General features: G+C 37.6%; 1 protein-coding gene across 5 annotated transcripts in view; it reads right to left on the reverse strand.

Annotated features, from left to right (window-relative positions):
* The window catches only part of ttll7 (tubulin tyrosine ligase like 7), an 88,036-nt gene that overhangs the window by 29,076 nt on the left and 33,779 nt on the right, over positions 1–25,181 (reverse strand). For all 5 annotated transcript variants that reach the window (XM_023339716.1, XM_023339717.1, XM_023339715.1 and 2 more), the window contains 5 exons: positions 17,771–17,865; positions 15,247–15,394; positions 13,448–13,521; positions 9,591–9,726; positions 2,360–2,446 (listed from right to left, as the gene is read on the reverse strand). In XM_023339716.1, the coding sequence (XP_023195484.1) occupies positions 2,360–2,446; positions 9,591–9,726; positions 13,448–13,521; positions 15,247–15,394; positions 17,771–17,865 (540 nt within the window). The remainder of the gene's footprint in view (positions 1–2,359; positions 2,447–9,590; positions 9,727–13,447; positions 13,522–15,246; positions 15,395–17,770; positions 17,866–25,181) is intronic.

The raw sequence follows: 25,181 nt of genomic DNA on the forward strand, positions 1-25,181 counted from the left end.
CATAATGACAGTTGTGAAAACTTTAGGTTAAGGATATGACCACTGTTCTCTGAGCAGTAATGTACTCTTCATGAACTTGCAGACCAGCAAGTGCTGCCTCACTGTTTTGTCGCTAAAGCCTGCATGGCAAGCTAAATAGCCACCAAATATACTTCGGCATTGGAAAATGTGTCTGTCCCAGCAATGAGGTTGCCACACAAGTTCTAGTCAGTGGCTTGGTCCTGTCCATGCTGAGCATAGATACATGCTTCATGACTATATAAGCTTTGTTAAAAAAAAAAGGTTGAAGCAAAGGGGTTCAGTTAGTGTGGCGACCAGTTACAACTGTAACTTTCAGGACCTTGCATGGCAAAGCTCCTCGTCATACGGATTAAAGCCACATACTCCAACTCCAGCCATCAGGTGTTCAAACTTATTTACTATCAGTCTTAAGGGAAAAATATGGAAGTCTGAACTCCTCAAGTTGGAGTCCAACTTGGACTCATAAGGACGCAAGAGTGGAAGGTTTTACCTGTGTTAGAAGATTTTACTCATAGAATCAGTGCAACCACTAATAACTGAAATGTTCTAGCAATTTACATGTATATAAAAGAGCAATGTTAAGGTAGAAGCTCTTATTCATTCTTCAACAGTTGTTATTTTCCTTCTATTCTTCAAATAAATGGATAAAATGTTGAGTACATGAGAGCTTTTGATAACATGGAGAGTTTTCTTAACAAAATATTACCTTAGATATTTTCACCTTCTCATCTCTATGACGGTGCATGTAAAGCTCATGTAAAGCATGAGCTTTACATTGAGCTCACAATGTAAAGAAGTAAACAGAAGTTTTAAGTTTAATGTTAATTATATATCTCCCATTTTGAAAGGGGGACACAATGAGGACATTGATAAAGCTTTTCTTCATCTGTTATTCAGTGTTCGGGTCTGGCATTGCTGTAAGGCCACCCAAATTAATAAGCAGGAAGTGATCATGGGTCTGAAAGAGTCACCGCTGGGTAGTCGTGTGGGTGAGTGATAGAGGAGGCTAGAGACAGAGAGAGATTAAATACATGAGAAGAGAATAACAAGGGAAGATTGGAACATCAGATTGATAAGGTGAGATATAAAGAGAGGAACAAGGTGAATCTCAGCAGTGGCAGCAGAAAGGAATGAATAGAAGCACAGAGGAGGGACAGAATACGCAAACAGAGGTGGAAATGAACTCAGAAAGGCAATGATTTTGGATATGGAGACTAGATGAAAAGCATGAATGGAGAGACAGTCCCTCATCAGTGAAAAGAGAGACAAAAATGAGAGATCAGACACTAAAAATAAGATGAAATTTTGGTGAGAATAGCAATCATTCTGAACAAGGAACCAAGCAGTAGGGTAGGGAAAGAGAGTATCAATCACAAGCGTAAGAACAGTAGATCAAAATTAGGATTTGGAGACAAAAAGCAATTAAAAAGGCTTATAAACCTCCCTGCCATTCTTTTTCTCAACTTCCTGTCCCGTCTGCCTTAACATTTCCTTCGCTGACAAAAACATCAGTGCCATGTCTTTCCTTCAAAATCCTATCTAACTCCACTCATCGCGCTTTCACATTCTGCTTAGTTCAGCTCCACCAGATGGCTTGTAAGCAACTCACCCTCGAGAGGGAATCTATCCGTCACAGCACTTTACTTCCCTGTTACCGATGTCTCTCTCCATACGTTCTGCAACATTGAAGCTGACGGGTCCAAAATTAATTTGGACAACAGTGATTGTGTCTGAACAAGTTCTCATTCTGGCTCGGGCCTCACAAATGTAAGGGCTGAACTTCAACGTCTGGTCCCTAACACACTCCTCAAGTGTTCCAGTCAATTTAGCCCTGGAATGAGGGATGATGTACACGCACCCAAAAGAGAGAGGGATGGAGAGGTGAACGGAGGAGAGTGGAGCAAGTTGATAGAGGGAGTAATGTGCTGTCGCAGGAAATTGAAGGGGCTTACAGGTGGATGTGACAGAGAGGAAAAAGAAGAGAATGATAGACAGAGAGAAGGATAGCAAGGGGGTGCAACTGGGGGAGCGTAGGTGAAACAGGCTGACAGCTGTCCCCTTAGGGAGTTGGGTCCCTTCTTTGGGCCTCTTTCTGATTCCTTTCTTTCTTTCCAAAGCTGCTAGACAGCCACAACCCCCATTCCCCTCAATCCTCATCACCACCACCTTTATTTTTCTGAATCACGTCCGATGTGCTTTCTCAGAGGGTTAGCTCCAGGCATCTGACTACCTCCATCCCTTTCTCTCTGGCACTCGTCTTTTTTGAAGGTCCCATGAGGCATCTGGACCCTATGCACTCTGTGCTCAGTGTCTCCCAACCTCTCTCCCTTTCACCCACCTTTGGGCCTCGTTGCCTGGAGGATTTGCCCGTCAGCTTCTCGTCATCCAGCTCACATCGTTCCAGGAGATCCAGTATATCTTCTTCCTGCACGTTAATACATACAGGCAGCTCAGTTTAGATCAGTTAAACACATTTTAAAAAACTCATTAGTCAGGATAGTTTCATCTTTTGGATACACTTATAGAGTAATAATTATGATTTGACATGTCTCTGGATTGTCAAATTCTTCAATTAATGTAAAAGTAAAGAAAAACCTAAACTTCACACTTTTATATATGCGCCTTGTCTGGGGAGATTGGAAAAGATACACTGATTCTTCGCTGAGCTGAGCTCATTGAGAGAGAATTAATAAAAAGAGGAGCTTCATGGCCTTCACCAGCATGCACAAGCCTGGTGCCGGTTGGCAGCTGTTGAAATGCAGGCAAAGATTATCAATGTTGTTTAAGGCAGGGAAATAACAGGCTTCCACTTGCTGCTCAAATCCAATGTGATTGTCAGCTGGCCGCTGGCTCACTGGATTCATTCTGGTAGAATTAATACTTTTGAGTGTGTGAAAGCTTGGATGGTGGGACATGCCATTCTGGACACAGATGGCTTAAATGTCATATGTTTCATATGTGGATTCACTTTCAATCTGTCCATGACTTCTAATTTATCTATATGTTTGGATTGAATTGACTTTTTTCTGTAAAGTGCCTTGAGAAAATGTTTGTTGCAAATTGGCACTGCGTAAAAAAAAAAATTGAGTTAAATAAACTGAATTAATTAAAGAAAGTCAGAATAGAATTGGAGACCAACCGGAGTTGATTCATTTTGGAAACATGCTTTACTTTTTTTATGCATTTATTTTTAGTTGTTCTGCGGGCCATCTCTATTGACACTCCTGGTAAAACGTGCAAGAGGCCTTACAGTAATAACATGAAGTAAAAATAATTTAAAAAATACTTGGATGCAGTTAACAAGGAATAAAATCCAACACAATCACTGGTAGCACAGACTTTGATAGCCCTCCTGACAAAACAACTTTTTGTCACTAAGCTATTATTAGTTATCTCCTAGCTTTCCATGGTTAGAGTATATAAACAGAGTGATCTGTGTACAAGGAAAGTCTTGAGTCCTCCTGCTTTATTTAGCCTTATTTGACTAATGCACATGTCTCCAGTTAAAGCCCCAGAAGAATTGAGCAAACTACATATTTATATTTTTAATAGTAAAAAAGAGAGTTTTTTGTGGTGTTGTTCCTAAATAACTGGTTGGCATGTAGATAGTGTCTTAAGGTTGCTATGGAGACTTGGTAAACCCAGGTTGGCACTCTTTGCTCTAAGGTAATTTTGAGATTTTTTTAAACCTAATTCTTCTTACTGTGAACCAAACAGGATATGTTTGGTTCCTCCCAATTGTCCAGAAGCCAATGAAACAGAAAACCATAGACTACATGCCAGTGATTCTAATTAACCGATCACCCTAAAAAAATAGAAGAGAAATTGAACAAAAGCGTTCCATACATTTTGTCTAGAGCCATGTTTTTCAACCATGGTCTTGAAGCCACACTGCCCAGCATGTTTTAGATGTTTCCCTGCTCCAGCATAGCTGATTTCAAATTGATGGCCAATCAACAGGCTTTTGTTGTCTCCATCAAGTGTGTCAAAGCAGATAAACATCTAAAACATGCAGGGCAGTGTGCCTTGACAACCAAAGTAAGAAAACATTCTTCTAGAGAAATAGCAGAAGTTGATTGAAAACACATTTTTCTAATGTTCTTCCTCAAAATAAAATAATCTCAAATAGAAGTCGAGATTTTTCAAAACAGTATGCAGTGAAATTATGCTACGATGACAAAATAATAATAATAATAATAATCATTTATTTGAGGTAGGTCCAAGACCAGGATTATTTTTTTAAGGTAGATTTGAACCATGTTGTATGTACTGATATTTTCAGATTGCATAGTATGATCTGCACTACTGATGCCTACTGTATGCCAACAGTAAATCACCCCAACAGACTCCCTCTAATGTAATAAAACGTAATAAACTAACACATTGTGGGAACCCATTCTAAAAATGAGGCCGCCTCCTGTAGCTTTGCAGCACTAAATGGTTTTTTAAGCAGCCTTGAAAAGCCAGGAACTAAACTTTTAACTTTTTACAATGTAGTAATTATTATAGGGAAAATGTTACTTTGCCTTGCTTTGTGGAATTATTTACAAATTACAGGCAATAAAAATCTGCTGCCAACTCAATAAGCTTTTATGAGGTGAAAACTTTCCCCACCCACTGTGGTTTAAAAATCACTGGAGGCCCATTACCTTGTTAAATACCAGCAAGTGGATTACACCAATGTTTTGACATGTTTTTACAGCAAAGGAGAAAACCCAACTTGACATATATGCAGAAATTACACATGAAGTAAAAGTTATTTATTTTCTCTTAATTTTAGCTGGTTTTAATTTTCTATTGGAAATAACTTATTTCTTGTAATCACTTATACTATATCTATTTCATGAAAAGATAGACTTGCCCTTTGTCTGAATTTGTCTCACTGCACATATTAAGAATTCTGTATAAAGTAAAATTTAACATCAATTAATAATATTTGTAAATCACAAAGTGATGCTTGCTTTTAACGTTCTAACATATTTTTCTGTGGTACAGAACAAAAGCTCAGGAATGAGGTTGGCAAAATCCCATGAAGATTGAAAACCAAAAGAAGACCATCAAGAGAATCAGGAGAATAATAGAACCATGATGGCATAAAAGAAGAGGAAGAAACAAGAAGTTCTGCTATAGCACTGGGAGAATGAAATACTGGAGCAATAACTAAATGAGCAGCAGCTGAGGATGCCAAGAGGTGCTGAAATTAAGGCTAAACAACACAAATACACAATGATCTTAAATCCTAATATCAAGCAGAAAATTTATGCAAATCAAGGGTTGTCCACAAAGGCAGCTGGGATGCGTAATACTAATGCTGATCACCTCATATGTATGCTTTTTAAACCTTCATCATGCGTTTATAGCAATTTGTTTCCTTTAGATTCCTAGTTCCCTTCATTTACTTTTTTTATTATCTAAAAAACAAAAAATACATTTATGTCTATACTCAAGCTTTTCATTCCTTTATACAATATACAACACTATAACATACTCACTTTTTGTTTTCTTCATGTAAAGCACTTAGAATTGTCTTGTTACTGAAATGTGTAATACAAATTAACTTGCCTTGCTTTTCTTTCTAAACTCAGGTAACCCTGAACTGCAAACAGCATCATCGTGCTCCAGTTATTTGTGAGAGCAACAACATTGAAAAGAAAATCCATTTAAATTTAGAGTGAATATTCATTGTACAATAAAACCTACTTTCACATCAGATTTATCTTTAGTTTAAAAAATTGGCCAAATTGAGCTGTTTTAATATCCATGCTTAACTGCTGCATTTGCTGTACTTGCCTCTTGGAAACGTTGGATTCACGTTTGCTAAGACTGCGTGTTTACATGCTTTTTTTAAGTTTCTGACAGAAAACCACAGGCTGCTCTGACAACATCCTGTTTCTCATTTTCATTATTCCTAAAAGTGAAGGAATAGAAAGACATCGTCTGAGGAGTGGAAAAGATATATAGCCAACAACAGAGCTAATAATCTGATGCATACCTTTCAACCTAACTGTAATGGAAGTGTGGAGAAGGGTGATGCAAACTCTGTGGAAAACAGTGTAACTCATTGCTGAAACGTCTCTGGCACAGCAAGCTGAAAGCAAGAGGGTGCTCTGCAGTCAATCAATGTTTTTTTTTTATTTCTAGGAATACAACACAGACTCTGGCTTCTTTGATAGTGTGACAGTCCGTGACTTTTTTTCAATTCGTGGCCGTGAGAAGCTCACAAAGCCAGCAAACAAGTGTTGTGGGTCCAAAAACTGTCAGACAGAAACATCGATTGTTTGCTCGCAATGAAAGAACGACCCTAGACAGGACCAGTGATGACTTTTTTAGGAAAAACAACAATAAAAAAATAAATAAACTTATATATATATATATATATATATATACTGGCGACCTGTCCAAGGTGACCCTGCCTCTCACCCGAAACGTTAGCTGGAGATAGGCACCAGCACTCCTCCTGACCCCACTAGGGACAAAGGTTTTAGAAAATGGATGGATATATATATATATACACACTGTACATTGGTAAATTGATGCTTAATTGTGGTCAACTTGATATCTACAAATGCCAATGTCTAACAAACTAAGTTCAGAGTCCCCATGATTTTCCATTTCAAAATTCAATACTTCTCTAATTTCAATCTTCTGATTTCTAATTAAATTTCCTGGCCCCTTTTGCTAACCAAGTACAACCAAATTCTAAAAACAGTGCACTGAAAAAGTATTTACCTTAGATCTCTTTAGGTTTCTTCACACTTCAACGCTTCAGATCATCAATAAATTTTAACAGACAAAGATAAGTAAATAGTTTTCAAATGATTTAATTTATTTAGAGATTAAAGGTATCCAAACCAACTTCGCCCTATGTGAAAATATACTTGTACCTCCTCCGTTTCTATATTGTGAATTAGTTGTCATTACTCACAGGTATTTGTTTAATTTCAAATATCTGTGAGTATTTGAAATTTCCCGAGTCATTTCAAGATGACTCGTGAAATTACAGATCAATAACAGTTAAGAGCATTAGCTAATCTTAAAATAAAAACAACAGAGACAGAAACTGAAATGCAACATATCATGCCAGTAAATTAAGAAATTTAGGAAGATTATAAACAAGTGATTTCCTATGAGTCTGGAAAGGGTTTGGAAGTGTTAGGGATCCCAAAGAACCACAGTGACAAAATAACTTATAACGACATCTAAAGCACTAATGGTCTCTCTTACCATTACTGGTAAGAGAGACCATTAATGGTAAGTGGTCTTACCATTAGTAATGGTAAGACCACTATTACTAATGGTAATGGGAAGTGGTCTTACCACTTACCATAGTAAGTGGTAAGTGGAAAGACTTACCACTGAAGTGTAGCTACGGTGTAAGCTGGTAGCTGGAAGTGTAGCTACCAGCTTACACTGTACCTACACTTCAGTTACGGTGTAAGCTACGAAGCTACAGTTCTCATACTATTTCAGAGAAACAGTGCTTTCAGTGTTAATAATAAAACAAAGAGAAGGAGGTATAGTTGCCACTGAATAACTTCATAATATTATACTAAAATTCCCAAAATAAGGCATTTAGCTGTAAAAAGTTAATTAAAGGCATTTTATGTTTTGATAAACCTTGTCATCCACATAAAAACACAATTTTTTAGTTTTCAATGGAACTAAGCTCACTGCAAATTGCCTTCTCACAAACAATACCAGCTCTTTATGCTGCCAAAAGGTGCACTCAAGTGAGCATCTGCCAAATATAATCTATATGACAAAAGATCTGCTCGTCTGCATTGTAATTAGTAATATAAAGGCATCTGGAAACAGAACTGATTTTTCCAAACATTTTTGTCTTTCTCCATACTTTTCCATAAGCGAAAACACGAAAACAAATGAGTTTATATGCCTTTTTTTAGAACACTTCAGCTACGGTGTAAGCTGCAGTTCTCACACTATTTCACAGAAACAGTGTTTTCCGGAAGTGATTATGTTGCAAAGGAACCTTTGGTCTTCTGATTATATGGTAATAAAATACCATATGATTACATTTGTTATTAAATGTGATGTATGGAAAACAAATTGAAAGCAGGCGACACACGATGCAAAAAGGCATATCTGCATCAGCATGAAATGCACTACGTTTGTGCCGATCATTATCAGACTGAACTTCAGGAACCTTCCTTCTTTCTGATAAATAGCCCAGATTAGTATTTCACACTGTGTCCCTTAATGAGGACAGTTCAGTTGTTAGACATGATTGTGGTGGCAGATAGCAAGCTGCAGAGCGACTCTCTCTTCCTTCTGGCTTTGAACAAAATCCCTGTCTCTGTACTGGCCAAATTAAAAATGTGTTCTTTTTCGACTCAGCCTGAACTTTGATTCATATCTTTATGAAGTTCCTCTGCAGTGACACCATTCTTAGAAAAAAATCAAAACACACACACAATAGTCTTTAGAGAAGAAAATGGCAAAAGGTCAGAAACAGTGACCTTTCTGAAAGGACATGTTGCAATTTTCACTCCTATGAAAATTGCAACATGTCCTTATGGATGATGTGAAAATAATTTCTTGCATCAATACATTTCTTAAAAATCCTAAGTTTAAGTATCTGCCTTCTAAATGTACTTCTATTTTTCTGCTTAGTGCTCCCCACTTCAGTTTTCAGCATCATTGTTTTACTATTCTTGAACACATAGGCATGACAGAAAACTGCTGTTAAAGTCTCTTGTAAAGTTTTTTAAAGGTTGTTTTTACAGATCAGAAAAATGGAAAAAAAAGCTACTATTTCTCTCAGTTACTTGTCATTTTGTCCTACTGCACTCTCTTTCATATCCCCTTTTATAATTTAAAAAAACGTATAGAGCTCTCAGTCAGTTTCAATGCTCTGTTTATCATCATAACTTCAACTTCACACCTGGGCAAAAGCAGCATTACTCAAAACCACAGATGAGCCTCTGGCACAAGAAAACATTACTTCCTAGCCCTGTGAAATTATCCAATTCTGAGAGCATGTTATAGGACTTTTATTTCAACATGTTAAATGTGTCCTTATACGTTCAAAGTCTTACTCTTTAACATACAGCAAGAAAATAAAACATATGTGGGAAGCAACTGTTACTCACTCAGAACTGATGCTGTCAGAAAGACATAAGAAAAGCAAAAGATCCAGAAAGAGGACCGACGGAAGAGTGAGTGGTGTCGAAGTGAAGAAAGAACCAAACATAACATTGTTCTGTGGGATTTGATTTTCCTTTTTAAAATCATGGACTACACAATAAATATTTGTGAAGAGACAGTATGAATGACAGTAAGCACGTATTTTGCTCTGCCTTCCTGTATATCGTCAAACTTCCTAACAAAAACTATGGACTGCAACATACTCCGCATTATTTGCACATCCCTAATCGTCTCTGTGGGCAGAATCTTAATAGAAATGTGCGTGTATGTTCCTCTGCTTCCTGCCCACAGATGCCTGACTGCTATGCGTGTGTGTGTGTTCAGGTGTGGATCTCTGCAGGTTCCTACAGCATGTGTTTGTGTGAGTGTGTGTGTCCGTGACAGTCTGCCACTGATGTACGTGCCTTCATTCGTTTCAGAGGATTATTCATTTCCTTTTGAAGTGAGGCAGCTCGCCCGGCGAGGAAGGTCTGAAAGGCGGCCGAGAGCAGGCTTTCATACTTTTCCAACAGCAGCTTGTCGTCTGGGGGGTAAATACGTCTGCAGGCCACAGAGACAGGGAGAGAGAGGGGCAAGGAGAGTGAGAAAGGAGCAAATAAAAATTAAATAAATGAGAATAGATTTAAAATAGAAGGTAACGGAAAAGGCTTATCATTGAGGGGAGACAGTTGAAATGAGTCGGGCGATAAAGGGTAAAGAGGAGAAAGGAAAGGTAGAGAGACAGAGTGGGGTTAAGCAAAGGAGGCATGTGAGGTTAAAGGACGAGTGATAGAATTCGCAGCAAGGGTTTAGTACAGTAAAAAATGTAAAAAAAAAAAAAAAAGTACAGATGCTGACAGAACAGCTAAATATTTGAGAAAAATTGAGAAAAAAATGTAAAACAAGAGACAAGAGGATGCAGTAAGCCGACAAAAAAATATAGGTATAGAAAAGGATTACAGGATGCTAAGAGAAAGAAAAACAAAATTAAAATGAGAAGAAGAAAGCAGAGACAAATTACAAAAAGACAGGCTTTACTGGCAACCTTGAGTCACGAAACAGCCAAACTCTCATTTAATCAGTCTTTTCACACAGAGCGCTGCTTTCACGCAGCTGCTTTCTGCACCCAGAAGTACACTTCACAGTTTTTTGAGGGTTTCTGTTTTTTGCAATATGCACAAATGCGTCTGTTCGCACCCTTTAAAATTTCACCCTAAAGACTAAACTAACCCCAGCATTTATAATGGATCTAAAGGGAGTAGAACAATGTGTAAACCTCTGCCTGGTTATCCTCAAAATACATCTCCAAACCCACCCTCGTCATCGCTTTGGCCATCAAATCAAAACAATGTCAGCTTTTAAAGAAAAATAAGCATCGGGTACTTTAAGTTCAAAAAGCAGGGGAATGTTCTGGCATCGGTAGAGTCCTATCAGAAGCCAAATCCCACTCTGTTAGATGGCCTTCCCGATTCAGACATGATGGTAATGTCTAAAGCAGAGAACATTCTTGGAAAACCAAATCATGTACTTTTTTATATGAGAACTGATAGGTAAAGAAGTACTTATGAGATGCTTTTACATCTCAGTGTGTGAATAGTAGATTTTAGTGCAAGTAAAATGCCAAGTAAAGGTTAACTGTTTCAGCATTAAAACTTTAACTGCTCCCCATGTGCAATTAATAATTTTATGCTGTGTAGCTGTTCTGGGTGCATGATTTCCATATTGTTGAGAAGATGACCCAATTCCACATTACTGCGGCTCAAATAAAGCAACTGCTAAGTTCTGGGTCCTGATATGAGCCAACTAACTAAGCTCCTTTCTGCGTACAGTTCAATGTGAAATGTTTCTAACTACAATGCCTTGCAAAAGAAATAATACCCATTGCATGTTTTTGTGTTGTGTCACATAGCACTTCAAATAATAGTCTGAGGTGCTATCTGTTACATTAAACAATATACAGCAAATCCAAGCCTACCAAGACATACCAGGAGAGAATTGTTAAGAGAAACAGTCATAAAACGGTTACTAACTCTGGAGGAGTTGCAGGGATCCAGAGCACAGGTCAAATAATCTATCAATAAGGCAACTATTATTGGCATTACTTATAAATCTGGCCTTTTTTTTTAAGGAAAGAAAGAAAGCAGTTTGTCACAAGTCATGTAGGGGCCACAGCAAACAGCAAATCGAAAGTGCTCCTGTCAGATGAGATTTGACAGATGATGCCAAATTTTTTTTGACTTCCATCCAAAATACTATGGGTAGCTGAAAACAAGCCCTGTACCTAAAAAATACCATGCCCACTGTGGATGGTGAGACCAGAAAACTGGTCGAGAGCAATGGTCTAGTCCGGAGTTTCCCAATTCCGGTCCTCAGGCCTCCCTGCCCTGCATGTTTTAGGTGTTTCCCTTCTGCTACACACCTGGATTGAATATATGGGTGATCAACAGGTTTCTGCAGCACTTGATGGTCATGCAATCATTTGAATCAGCTGCTCTGGAATAGCGGCACATCTAAAACATGCAGAGCAGGGAGGCCTGAGGACCGGAATTGGGAAATGCTGGTCTAGTCCAAGCAAAAAACAACAAATTTTCACAACAACAAATATTTCTGTTCACAGATGATGTTCATTCAATTTTGCAAATTTTGCAAATAAAACTAGACAAAACTTCAGTATGTACATGTATAAAATTGGTAGAGACGTAACAAAAGACTTGGGTATAATTGCAGCGAAGGCTGGTTTCATAAACTAGTCAGAACGAGTCACAGGTTTTTATTTGTAAAAAATATAGAAAACCTTGTATCTTTTCCCTTCCACTGCACAGTTATGCAGTACTTTGAATTAATCTGTTGCATAAAAGAGACATTGCAGTTTGTAGTTGTGATATGATGAAGTATGAAAAAGTTCAAGGCATATTAATCCTTTTGTGAGGGACTGCTTTCAGTTATAATACTTTAGAGGTGTATGGACCTAATTCTTTTGCTTCTTTTCAAAGACACACTCGACAAAATATCAAAAGGTCTCATCGCATAAAAAAAAAAAATCAATAGACATAATAGACGCTAGAACTTGCCAATAGTTAAAGAGCCTCATCTAACCGAAAAGCTCATGGTCACTTCTTCAGCAGGCCATATGAACACCTTGGGCTTTTTAAAGCTGAACATACGTATGTCTTGATTGAGTTGATGATTAGATTTCTCTCTGTGTGATCTCACTTAAGTGAAATGAAGAACTACAACTACTTCTTTTTTTGAGACGTTAAGAAAATCTTTCTTTGTTTGCTGTTTAACAGCACCTTTAAAGTCTCATGACTCCTGCTGCTTAACAAGGTAGTGAGCTAGCAACAAGCAGCTGGGTCTTCCTCAGATGTAACAGGGTCTGTACCTGAAACAGATCTTATCTAATAGCCAAATGTAAGTGAGTTCATTACTCAAACTCATCTAATGAGGAGCAGTGTGTTAATCAGAGTTCAGCGCCGCGCTGGGGCACCATTTGAATGCTAAGAGGTCTTTATTAGGGGTGCTCCAGCCTGCCTGATTGACTGTCTGGCAGCCTGTCGAGGAAAAGGAAAGAGATGACAGCACTTCATGCAGGCCTGGAGGAGCGCTCTGACCAAGACTCGGTCAGGAAGTTACTTTGACTTTTGGAGGCGGAAAGACGTGTGAGTGTGTCTGTTTTTGTGTAAGAAATTGGGAGAAGGACAATAAAAAAGATAAAATTCTGTTGTTGCTGAAGTGCTGTATGGAGAACGAAGCATAAAATGAGTAGTAAAGAGGAGCAAATGGCTTACATGGGCCAAGTTGTAAATTTGAACTCACTAAGTCATGCTGTAGGGTGAATCTGCTCCATCTGTGAGGTTAGAAAATCGATACGCTCTGTGTATTCCAGAGATCCAGCTGGGGGTTTTGAGGTGAAGGGGAGCAAAAAAAGGGATTGTTGGGCAGGGATGAGATGGCTCACAGCAAGCAAGCAAAGTTTACCTGCTAATCTGTGTTTCTAAGATGCGGCAAAGGGTAAGAATTTGGAAAGAGGAGAAGCAATATGAGACTCCATTCCTTTGCTTTTCTGCCTTTCTCTGATTTTAACTTGTGTTTATTCTAGTTTCCTGCAATCTCAAAAACAATAGGTGTTCTTTTTTTCATTCTGTCAGCAGCAACATTTATTTTACCAAGAGTTTGGCAGTGTGCAGATTACCTCGTAAATGCGAGCAAGCTGGCACAAAAACAGTGGGTGGAGCTCCTGAAGGGAGAGCCCATTCTCCCCAGCTGTTTGCCTCATCTTTACCTGTAATTCCCCAGATGTTGATTTTCATGTTCTTCCCTGGAAACCTGCCTGCGAACCTGTGCAAGTTGTTCTTTCTAGAAACAAAGGAAAACATTTCACTCAGTAACAGAAAAAAAACAACGAAGTCTTGCAAAATACAGGGAAAGGGATTAAAGACGTCACTGCCATAAATTAATAATATGTTCTCCCTTTCCCTCTCTCATTAGCATGTTATAAATGTGTAATTGTGCGTCTAAGCTTGTCAAATTGACAAAAAGCGGAGAGGTGGGGACCACTTTGCCACTAGCGCCGCAGTATCATTAAATGCTGAGTGATATGAGCCTTCAGCAGACCTCAACCTGAGCTCACTCTTCAGCCAAAACAGCACTCAAAGATGAGGTGGTGCCCTTTTTGAAAGAGCGCCTCTGCTCCTTCGCTCCTTATTCCCACTGATTACAGCTGTGGCTATCAAAAGGCTAATCAAAAGAGGGTGGGAGGCATTAAAGCACTAGCGGCTGCCACTTTTCCCCATCTAGATTAGAAAAGCGCCCCTGATTCCGCTATTTTAAAGGAAAAATAATTAAACAGTGCACATGTCTCAGAAAACTTTGACTCTTTTGACATCCACTGAGAAATAAGTGGAACTGAGTTTGTTCTTACAACCTTTTTCCTTTTCTAAATTTGCAGCTCACTAGTATGTTGCTTGTGCCTTGCAGTTTAAATGAATCATGCTTATTTGTAAAGTACTAAATCCAAAGAGATTAAGGTGTAATCCAAACATGTTTATGCCCTAGATTTAATAAAAGCAAAACCTATACAAAACATTTTGTATTCAGCTTTATTGTATGGGTATTTTTTCAAAATGTCAGTAAACATGTTGGTACTGAGAAGTCCATTGTTGCAAGTGTCTCGTAGGGTTGAAAGTCTGGAAAATGTTTTCTTGCTCCAGATGCTCCCTGTCCACATTAACCAGAATGAGGCAATATCTCTGCTTTTTTTAAACAGTTTCAAATTTCGACATATCGTTTTTCTCCTTGAATGAGTTCAAGCTACAGGAGACACAACTGTTTCCATTCTCCATGTTTGTTTCTCCTTTGTGTAAAACTTTCTCAATATTCTTACATTTTTTTATATAATGCATTAAGGCTGATGGAATACTCCAAATTCTTTGCACTACAAAAAAAACTACTAGATTCTAAGACTCCCAGGCATTAGCAAAGATAAAAGATCAAGCTGGTTTAATTCTCAGAGCATTCAAAGGAAGATCTGCCTTTTAAAATTGCGTTACCAATCTGATAGTGTTCCAGCAACTAATTTAACCAATTAGTTATTTTGCAGGCGGTTATATGAAACAAATTATATATTCACGTAAGCGTATGAAAAGCGTGGGATTTGCAATGCACAGATTTCACCAAAATTATTGCTGTCCCATGAAGGCAAGCTGAAATTTTGACGCAGTAGAAGAAAGAGGAAAAGAAACATTAAGCTACAGCAGTCTTAGCTTGATAAAATGAGGTTACAGATGCCACTGAAGTTATAATTTATAATCAATCAAAGCATGAACTCTACTTTCATACATCCATACAGGCTCTAAAAGTCAAAGTGGGATATAATTTTCATTTGACCATAGGTAATGAGCAGCACCTTATACAGCTTATGACCTCAACAGAGGCTGCTTGCACAGGTCTGTGGTCAGCAATTAAGAGAACCATCATTTAATAATCATTGCAGAAGGAATAATGCATGACTGGAAGAATGATAAAAAAAAATCTGCACACATTCAGATCAGCTGAAGGTGTAATATCCCGTTTGTGCCATACCAGTTCCTCTCTTCTCCGTTCCAGCGTGTGACGTTGTTTCTCCCAGTCCGTGGAAGCAGCTGAAAGTTTCCTCATGAAGCCATGACCATAAAGCCGCCTCTGAGCTTCTGCCTTCTCCTGAGCCAGGTTTCTTTTCTTATCACTGGCCCTAAACCACAGTAAAACAAGTCAATTAATAAAATGTTTAGATTTTTAGACTCCTCATAGTGAAAAGCTCTCAACTGTTTAATAATCCTCTATGCTCTATTTTTTGTTTTCACACTTTTCCCATATAATAGATGTTTGATCATTCTTTTCTTGTCTATACAGTAAAAAAAATACCCATTATTGTTTGAAAATATTTGTCCGCTTGGTGTTTGGATAAGAGGTTACTCTTCATTATTACTGAGAAAAAAATATTCCTTCTAAAAAAATTCAAACAATATATTCAGAAAAAAAATCAAACTAAAATCCAAACAACAACTGGAGGAACAGGATCAGACGGAATATTATGAACAAGTAGGTTACTGCAGCTTCGAGAGAGAAAAATTTATTTAATTCAGTCGCTGGCCCTTTAAACTGAATATTGAGTGCTGTGAAGGGGAATGACGTCTATCAATGTCCACGCCCGATTGGGTCTAAATTGATCCCAGTTGGACTCAGTTTGCATTGTAAACAGACCAAAGAGTCAAGCAAACACCAACAACTACTTCCTCTGGCCAGAAAAGCTAATGTACATATATTAAGAGATAGATTGAAGTTCTGCAAGACACCCATTCACTCCAAGAACAAAAGGGCTTTATACTATGTATGCTCTGTGTTCTTGCTTGCTTTCAATACATGTTGTCGATCATGAAATAAAAGCTAATTTTGTCAGAGAACTGGGAACACATCAACCAGAAGTTCCAGAAAGACAGGTAGCACAGCTGAGAGAGTTTTCAACAAGCTACATCTATTATACAACAAGTAATTTGACCATCTCTGCATTTCAATAAATTAGAAGAAATATGTATATTATTTCATCAATTCCAGAGTGAGGCTGTTGTTATCCCTGTTGCTTGTCCACCTTTATTGAATGACACCTTTCCCTTCCACTCAACATTTTATTAATATGCTTGGATGCAGCACTCTGCCCTATTTCATCCACTTTTTGGAGAATGTCTGGTGGAAAACTAGTCGTCTTCCAAGACAGCATAGACAATAAAATTTATCTGTTAAAATATTGTGTTAATAGATTTTATGTAAAATCATAAATTAGGTTATTAATTAGTGTGATTACCTCAAAATCAATGGAAATAAATTCTTGGAATATATATTATTCTGTGTGTTGAATCTATTTGATATATAAATGTCACTTTGCGAATTTAATTATTAGAATAACTTCATGTTTTGATGATTCTCTTATTTACTGAGATGCTCCTGTATGATTCTGTGCCTAAGTATATGTTTTCATTATGTTTCTGTATGTGCATGACTACTGCGGGGGAGACTATATTTAGGGTAGCAAGAAGAGGACATGCAGAGAGAAAGCAACAAAGGGAGCAGAGATCTAGAGGTCTTGTGTACAGTGATCAATCAGAGAACAAAGTCACTGTAGCCAGGGGACAGAAAAGCATGCCTATGAACACACACACACACATGCGCTACACATTACACACAAACCACTATGTATCCAGAAGTACAGTACACCACAAAAAGAGAAAACGTAAGCAAAACAGGCAGACAAAGCAAGCAGAAATGCAGCACAGGAAGCTGAATAAATATACAAAGATGAGTAAAACATAAAAACAAAGAAGTCACAGACATTATAAACTTACAGCTAAAAGTGACATGACTCACACACACTGACAACATGTGCAATTAAGGTTTTCTTCCCATTTTAAAAGACTTATGTACAGATCTGTGAAAAAAAGTACTGACAGGAAACCTTGTCAGAGCCTGTGTGTTTGTGTAGGACACATTGATATTTAATATAAATTTTAATAATACCCAAAAAAGTATTATAAACAAATGTTGAAATTTCATCCAAGAAGTAAGTAAGTATCTTTACTTAACTTAAGTTAAGTTAAAACCAGGAATGGTCAGATTTAAGTTAAGATATTTTAACTTATGCTTCATACATGTCTACTTAGAATGGGCATAAAATCCCAAAAAGTGTCCTAACTTTTCCCTTAGCTAAAAAATAAATTGTTGTTTGTGCAGCAAAAGTTAATTTTCTTTTCCACTGATTGAAACTGAGATTCAGTGTTGATATGTGAATGTTTCTCAAGAAGGAGCTGGTGTGTCCTGCATTTATCACTGAGACACAACCATTTACAAATACGACTTATGTTGTGCAACTGTTCACACCATTACCACAGTCACAACCATTTTAAAATCAGATGTCAAAAAGGTTCTGAACTCCACCAAGCATCAAAGTAAGTACTGACTGAAATCTTTAAACATTAAAAAAAGCCTTTACTTGAACTTTAATGGGCCTCTTAATACAATATGTTTGTGTATCTGCATGCATACACACATACATGACTGCAGCAGAAAGCAATACCTGATGTTGAGGAGTTCGAGAGCATTGAGCAGCACCCCTTTCTTCACATCGTAATCAAGCTTCTGATCAGTCCCAAAGCTCGGAGCTCGATTGATCTGTCAAGCAAAGAAGAGAAGGGACATTTAAAAAATGTTCTTTCTTTCTGTAACATTCTAGAGACAGGGATTGTATGCAATTACAGGAACAGACTGTGGGTTTGTTTGAAAAGAAAAAAGCTCTTCCAACGAGCAAAGGAAAGAGGAATGAAGCAAGCAGACAGACAGAGATTGAGGATGTTTTTTTTTTTTTTTTCTCTTTCCCTTTGAGAGACACTTTAAAGTCGGTTTAGCCTTTTCCTGCAGAAATCTTGTCTGGTAATGATGTGTGTAAACATGAGCGTGAAGAAGAACCTGTCTGTGTATTTGAACACAACAGTTTGTATAAGTGACCCCAAAATCTAAAGCCTAAATTTGCTCAAAACAGACTCTATAGCATAGCCACCACTAACATTTCTGTCAGCAATAAAGAATTTCTCAGCTTGGCTCTATCATTTACAGTCAAAAGCAATCAGCAAGATTCAACCGAGCAAGAAAAGAGTAAGCCACATGGGATTTTAGGTACAAAAGCTGGCATCATCCAGGGAATATTTCAAGAGCAGCTTACCTTTCTCAACAGAACAATTCCAAGCACCGGGGTAAAGTATTCAAATATCAGTTATTATACTTGACACAACAAATGAATTATTTTTCTCTTTGTTAGCTTCCTTTATGTCTCCTCCCATGGTGAGAAATGGCTTATATGACACAACAAAAGGAGCAACAAAGAAAGAACTGGCAACAGCAATTGGAATGGTGTCTTCCTATGTGGTGACTTCAAATGACAATGCAACAGATGCCCATCGAAAGGCTGGCGTGGGTTGATAAACCTTGATTGTTCAGATAAGTCAGGTCTCTGCCTGGCATCCCATTTTTTTCTGTTTGGGAACAATAGTTTGGGTGGGTGGTTTGATATTATTAGGATTTCAATGGCTCTAATAGTGGTGCATTTGTTGTGGGAGTTTTTGTAAGTATGTGTCAAAATTGTTAACGAATGTCTTTTATTACACAACAGGTCTTTAAAGACGAACACAAAAGCTCGCACACACTGTGACCACCAGGATACTTGTATGGAACAGATGGCATTATTTCTATCCAGCTGCTGTAATCCAAACCAACAAAACGTACATGGAGTTGATCAGGTTATCAACAAATTCTTTCTTTTTAAGGCTCAACTATTTTTAATCTCCTAATTTAAAAAAATCGAATTTTTAACTTTACCTGTGACTCATTTACAGATGTAAATTGATACTAATATTTCGTGAAACCAGCTGAAATGTTACCAGTCCAGTATTCTTGTTGATTGTTTTCTTGAGTGAAAATAATTTTTCCTAAGTCTTTACTTCATTATGAAAACCATGCAATACTGTTTATGCTTATGAAAACCGGGACCACAACAACCAATCACTAATGATATTTCAATACATAGTAAAGCAATTTAACTCTTTAGGGTTTTATTGTCCATTAAAATCTATGAAGAAAACAGATTTCAAAGAAACATCCGGTTATTTCTTTCTACAAGTGCAAAACAAAAGTGTTTGAATTATTTATCTATTTCTCCTAACCCCCAAAGACAACATAGTACTGTGAAAAAGTACATTTCCCCTTAAGGTTTTTTCTTTTTTTGCTTTCTTGCCACACAAACATGTTTTAGATAATTACTCAAAATGTATTGTCAAAGATAATCTGAGTATAAAAAATGTTTTAAAATTATGATTAATGTTTAAGGGGAGAAAAACAGAAATAGCCTGTTAAAGATCTCAGTAAGTATCTCATTTGATTTTAAAATCCACACTTTGACTACCTTATTTTTTTTTTCTTTTTATTGAGCAGTGATGAAATTAACTTACTAGTTTCCAATAGTTGTCCAACCGTACAAAATTAAGCATTTTTAAGGTCACAAACTGATGGTCAGACATTCTCCTTTAAGATTTTCTATAAGAGAGGAGAACGCATTGTTCCATCAATTATGACAAAACATCCAGGTCCCGAAAGAGCAACAGCAGCCACAGACATACACACGACCACTATGCTTTATTTCTGAAATGCTGTGTTACTGTAAGCCAAAAACTCTCAAACAGTTGCTTTTTTGTTGAGTCAGTCCACAAAATATTTTCCCAGAATGCTGGGGATTATTAAAATCTTTTAATCGGTCTCAGTTACTACTCAATAATCTCATTCCTACCTTTGAAGTTGCCATCTCTAACCTGGACACATGTCTGGCTTGTCCTCACTGGCAGGTTTAGGAACAAAGTTTAAGGATAACATTTATATCACAACCAGACTCTTTGGATCTAAGGGAATCAGATTATTTAGTATACTGCCAGTTGTTGGCCACATTGACCAAAACAAAGTCTAAAAAAAAGTAAAGACTAATAAAAAAACATTGAACGACTGCAAAGACTCCATTTCCTAGCCCTGCGCATTAGGTTCACCAAAAAGCTATATAAAAAAGGGAACCATGCATCCACACAAAATAATCCACAGCGACACTACAAGGATACAAGCACAGATGCTTCAACGTCTGAAATTCTTCTGAAATAAAGTTTCCTGAGAATTTTTCTAAATAGAATCCTCTCTCTGGTGTCACAGCCACAGGTGAGGCACTAAATCCTCACTGCTATGAACCGGGCTTGAATGGAAGCAGCTTTGTAAAGCTATGTGTGCACCAATGTGTGTTTTTTGTATACAACAACCATTTATCAGAAGGTGGGTGATGAATGCCTTCCAGTGCAAAAAGGGAAAAAGGAACAGAGACACTATACAACTCTTTCACTCAATGGAAAGAAAGTATACAATGCGTCCCTCTGTGAATTGAGGACAGAGCTCCACTTCGAGCTACCATACCTCACCTCTGCTACAAAAGAAAAATAAGGAAGAGGTCTGTTTTCATTTAGAGTACTCCACAGCTTGACAGCCACAACGAAAAGAGTGCGGCGTTAAGAGTGTGCCAGCCAATAGGTAACAGGAATACTGGCAGTGATCCTGGTGACGGTTGTCTCGTTACTTGTCATCATGTCTTGGTTTGATTTGTGGTGTCATGTTGTCATAGAATAAAACTTGCACAGCAGCATTTGCTGTCTCTCTTTGCTCCTTGTCGTGTCTTTTTTTTTTCAGTTTTTTGTGTCTCTTTTTTAGTTTCACTTTATTTTCTGCTGTCTTTCATAGGGTTTTCTGACTGGTCACCACTTAGCCTCCCCTCTCCATTTGCCAGCCCTGATTCTCTGGTTGTTACCTCTCCTCATTTCTCTCCCCATATTTCTGTGCTCTCCTTTTCCTCCCTGGCAGAGGAAGTTGGACCAGTCTGTTCCTAATGAACCCCTGCAGGCTCCAAAACCCCCCACTCTGATTTCCTTAAGTGACTCTGGCAGGATTTTAAAAGAGCCCTTGGTTGCTTTAAGACACATTCAATAAAAATGTCAGATGAACAGATGAGAACATTCTTTTTACTCGATCTTTAATTTGGTTGCGTATCATGTTGAGGCCAAAATGTCAGTCAGTCAAAAAGCAGAAAGTGAAACGAGAGTCATTTTTAAAAAATGAAGATTAAATAAAAACGTTTTCACAGATTCTTTTTCAACAATGAACTGCAGAAAAAATTCTTAAAATGTACAAAAAAAAAAAAACAGTCTCACAAAAGTTAATGTAAATATTTTTTTATGCAATGTTTATAATGGAATTATGACCTTATATATTATGAAGGGCAGACAGATTAGTAGTCAGATTTCTTGTCACTGCCATAGTATAGTATAGTATAATGTGAAATTATGTTGATGTCCCACATTTGTCTGTCCATTTTGCAGTGGAAGTTCTTCTTTGTTTCTTTTTAATCAACTTCATAGTGTAGCAGCTATTAGTATTGTTGCCTTACATCAAGAAGGCCAAGGGTTTGAATCCTAATCTCATGCATCTGGGGTCCTCTGGCTTCCTTTCACACTGTAACTACCGTACTTGCAAGTTAAGTTACTTAGTATCTTTAAAAATGCCAGTAAGAGTCATTGATTGTACGGTTGTTTGTCAAGTCTGGGTGATGGCAACTGCAGAGGGGCATGTCTTGCCTCAAGATAGCCACCAACCCATCCTCAACCACCAATGGATGGAGGGAGGGACAGGTGGATGGAAAGATGTTTCTTGAGACTGGAAGTAATGTTTAGGTTTTGAAGTAAAACAGCCAGAGTTCTGAATTGAAGAGAATCTGTGGAGAGTGTTGAAGAGTAGGATGATGGAAAGGAGGGTTTCCAATTTCAAAGATTTAGGGTTTATCACCAAAAATAGCAGGAGAGACTGAGAAAGTTGGTCAGAAATAAGAAGGGTTTGATTACTGAAATGCCAAAAAATTATTTTTTATTGATTACTGAGAAGGGAATAAAATCATTTTTGTCATTGTCTAAAAGTAAAACATCAAAACAATAACAGTAGTAATAAATTCTTTTCTTCAAAAACCATACTTCTTTTTAAATTGTTTTATCATCATTTTATGTTTAATAAAACATCCATCCAAAGCTGTTGGAGAATGATATAATGATGAATATGAGTAAAAAATGACACCCAACCCTTGACCTAACGATAGATTAAAGTCTTTACATAAGCACATTGTGCAAAGTACTCACTCTCTAACAATAACATTAAAAGCAACATCCTCAGCCGAAATTACACTAAAGACCCTGCGGAGACAAACCTTACCTACTTCACTGAAATACGTCTCCTGCTACCTACTGTATCTCTATATGTGGTTTCAATCTCCTAAGGATTCTGTGATAACACTGAGTTGTAAATGTTTACATGCAAAGACGCATGATGCAAATTATCACTGAGACTGAATGCCATCTATATAGGTTCAGAAATAGCTTTAATCGCAGTAGTGATATACCAATTAACTACTTATTAATTGAGTGCTTCATTCCTGATTAAAAAAAATACAAAGTTTGAGGATGAGAAGTAGACATTTACCCAGACACCTTACAATATGAAATAAACATTTGCACTGAACACAAACCAAATTGTTTATGAAGGCAACTGTGAAATATAGCTTATCAAAGGGGAGCCTCATTATTTTTATTTCAACTATCTGTTTGGGTTAAATTGTCGACAAGCCGCAACTCTGTTTACAGATCATTACAGAAAGTAAAGAGTAGCAGAAAACAGACCAAGAGCAAACAACAAATTTAAATTACTTACTCAATTTGATGTGGTCGACTAATTTCCAAAGTGATAACTCCTCTGGTTTGGACGCAGGGTTTTGTCTAATGATCTCTGACCCCTTGGTGCGTCTGAGAACTGTGATGTGCCTCAGGATAGTTAATATGTAAATTATTTTCAAACAGCAAAATCCAATATCCAACAAAACTAGAAATGCAACTGTCATTCATTACCGCTTTCACTTATTCTACACTGTGTGCACAGTTATATGGGAACTGAGTATTTTGAGAATATCACATTTTTTACGTTTTTCATTTTCAAGGTGCAGTATGAACATTAAACTTATCTGATTAAAGTATATGTTAGGTGGTGTGTAATTGAGCAGATGTGGCCAACCAGATCAACCATCTATCTCAGCGTGTGCATGATTACTAGGCAGCCTCGGCGCCTCAGAAAAAATGGGCAGGCAAAAAAAGTGACTTTAGCAAATGATTTCAAAAAAGTAAAAATAAATAAATAAAATAAAAAATAAACAGAAAGGGTTAAACCCCACCATCAAAAACATGAGCTGAAATTTCAAGTCTGACATAAAATATTACACACCAACAGAAAACTACAAAGTCTATTGGACATGTGTGTGTTTGCTAGTGTAAGTGTGCGAGTGGTCAGATGCAAGAGCTTTTCTGTAGAGTCTGACAGCAGTTGGAAGGAAGGAAGACCTTCTGAATCTCTCCTGCCACTAAAGGAGCTGCTCAGTGCCATCAGAGTCCCCTATAGGGGGTAAGAGATTGTGCCCAACAGGCATAACAATTTATGTATACATTTTATATAGAAAAAGATTGGTTTAGGTACCTTTTTCATTTTCTCCCCTCAATAAATGAAATCATGTATTTACTCAGATCTTTGTCTGATATTAAAATTTGCAAAAACAAAATCTGTAAAGATTCTAATTATTTTTCATAGACCTGTATAATTTTTTCTGTTATAAAGAAAACTAATAAAAAGAAAAGTAATTAGAGTCGACATGAAAAAACTTTTCTAGTAGAGCAACACAAGACCAACAATCAGCTGCCTTATTTCCCCCAACAAATTGCTTCCCCACATTGACATTCATTTTGCCTAGAATAGTCGCTAAAACAAGCACAAGGTCTGCTGGTGATTAATCGCTACAGAAAAAAAAAAACACCTTATTATTCCTAGCAGAGGGCAAACAACCACTGCTTTGACAAGCCTCCCATTCTGCCCCGCACAGTCAAGAGTATCAGCACAGTTCAGCCGTTGTCAGAATGGAGTGTTTGTTGCCACACAATGGTGGAATAAGAAACGGTGGCAGAGAGAGGGTGAACGACAGAGAGAGAGAAAGAGACAGAGGGAGAAAGAGAGAAACCAAGCGTGTGTGGCAGAGCGACAGAAAGACAGACAGCTAGACGCCCTGTTTAGTCGCTCTCTTGTTTCAGACGTCTTATCAATCACTGTTCTGTTCTTTTTGTGGCGTTTCTTGCGGTTCGCTCGGACACAGGGAAACTCTAGCTGAGCGTGGCGGGCTGCTGCTGGTGCTGAAAAGCAAGGGGGGCAGCGCTCAGCTCAGAGGCTGGGGATGGGGAGAGAGGCACTTTTTAAATGACATACAAAGACGAAATCAAGCACTGGCACTAAAGGTGCAAAACAAACACGATGAAACTTGCACACACAAATATGACTTTTTTCTCGTATGCATTCTTAAATAAAAAAGAAAGAAGAAATTTACTGTTTAATTTAAAATGCTGGTAAAAACATCCTTGTATATCCCACAAATCCCCCGCATATATAACTCTCACACAACACAGTTTCTTGTGGCACTCAGTAAATATGCCATTTATACCTTCCCTCTCAATCACATGTAGCGTCACCAACTGCTGTGTGTGTGATGATAAATGGATAAATGCTGGGGTATGTTTTCGACTGCCCCACATACAAAGACTGTGCTTGCCTAATTTGATACTTATTCCATGAAATAGTCATGTTGGGGGAGAATGGATGTGGATAGAGACAGGCAGTCCCATACATCATTCTAATTATTCTTTAATAAAGCTCATATAAGCCAAACAAATGATAACAGGCCAATACTGCCACCTAGGGTTTGTAAATGGAAGGGTACACCACTTGAGTTAAGAAACACACACGTATAATACAGGAATAAATCCTCCAAACATGCAAAG

The sequence above is a fragment of the Xiphophorus maculatus genome, chromosome 9, assembly GCF_002775205.1.
Source record: "Xiphophorus maculatus strain JP 163 A chromosome 9, X_maculatus-5.0-male, whole genome shotgun sequence".
Classification (NCBI taxonomy): domain Eukaryota; kingdom Metazoa; phylum Chordata; class Actinopteri; order Cyprinodontiformes; family Poeciliidae; genus Xiphophorus; species Xiphophorus maculatus.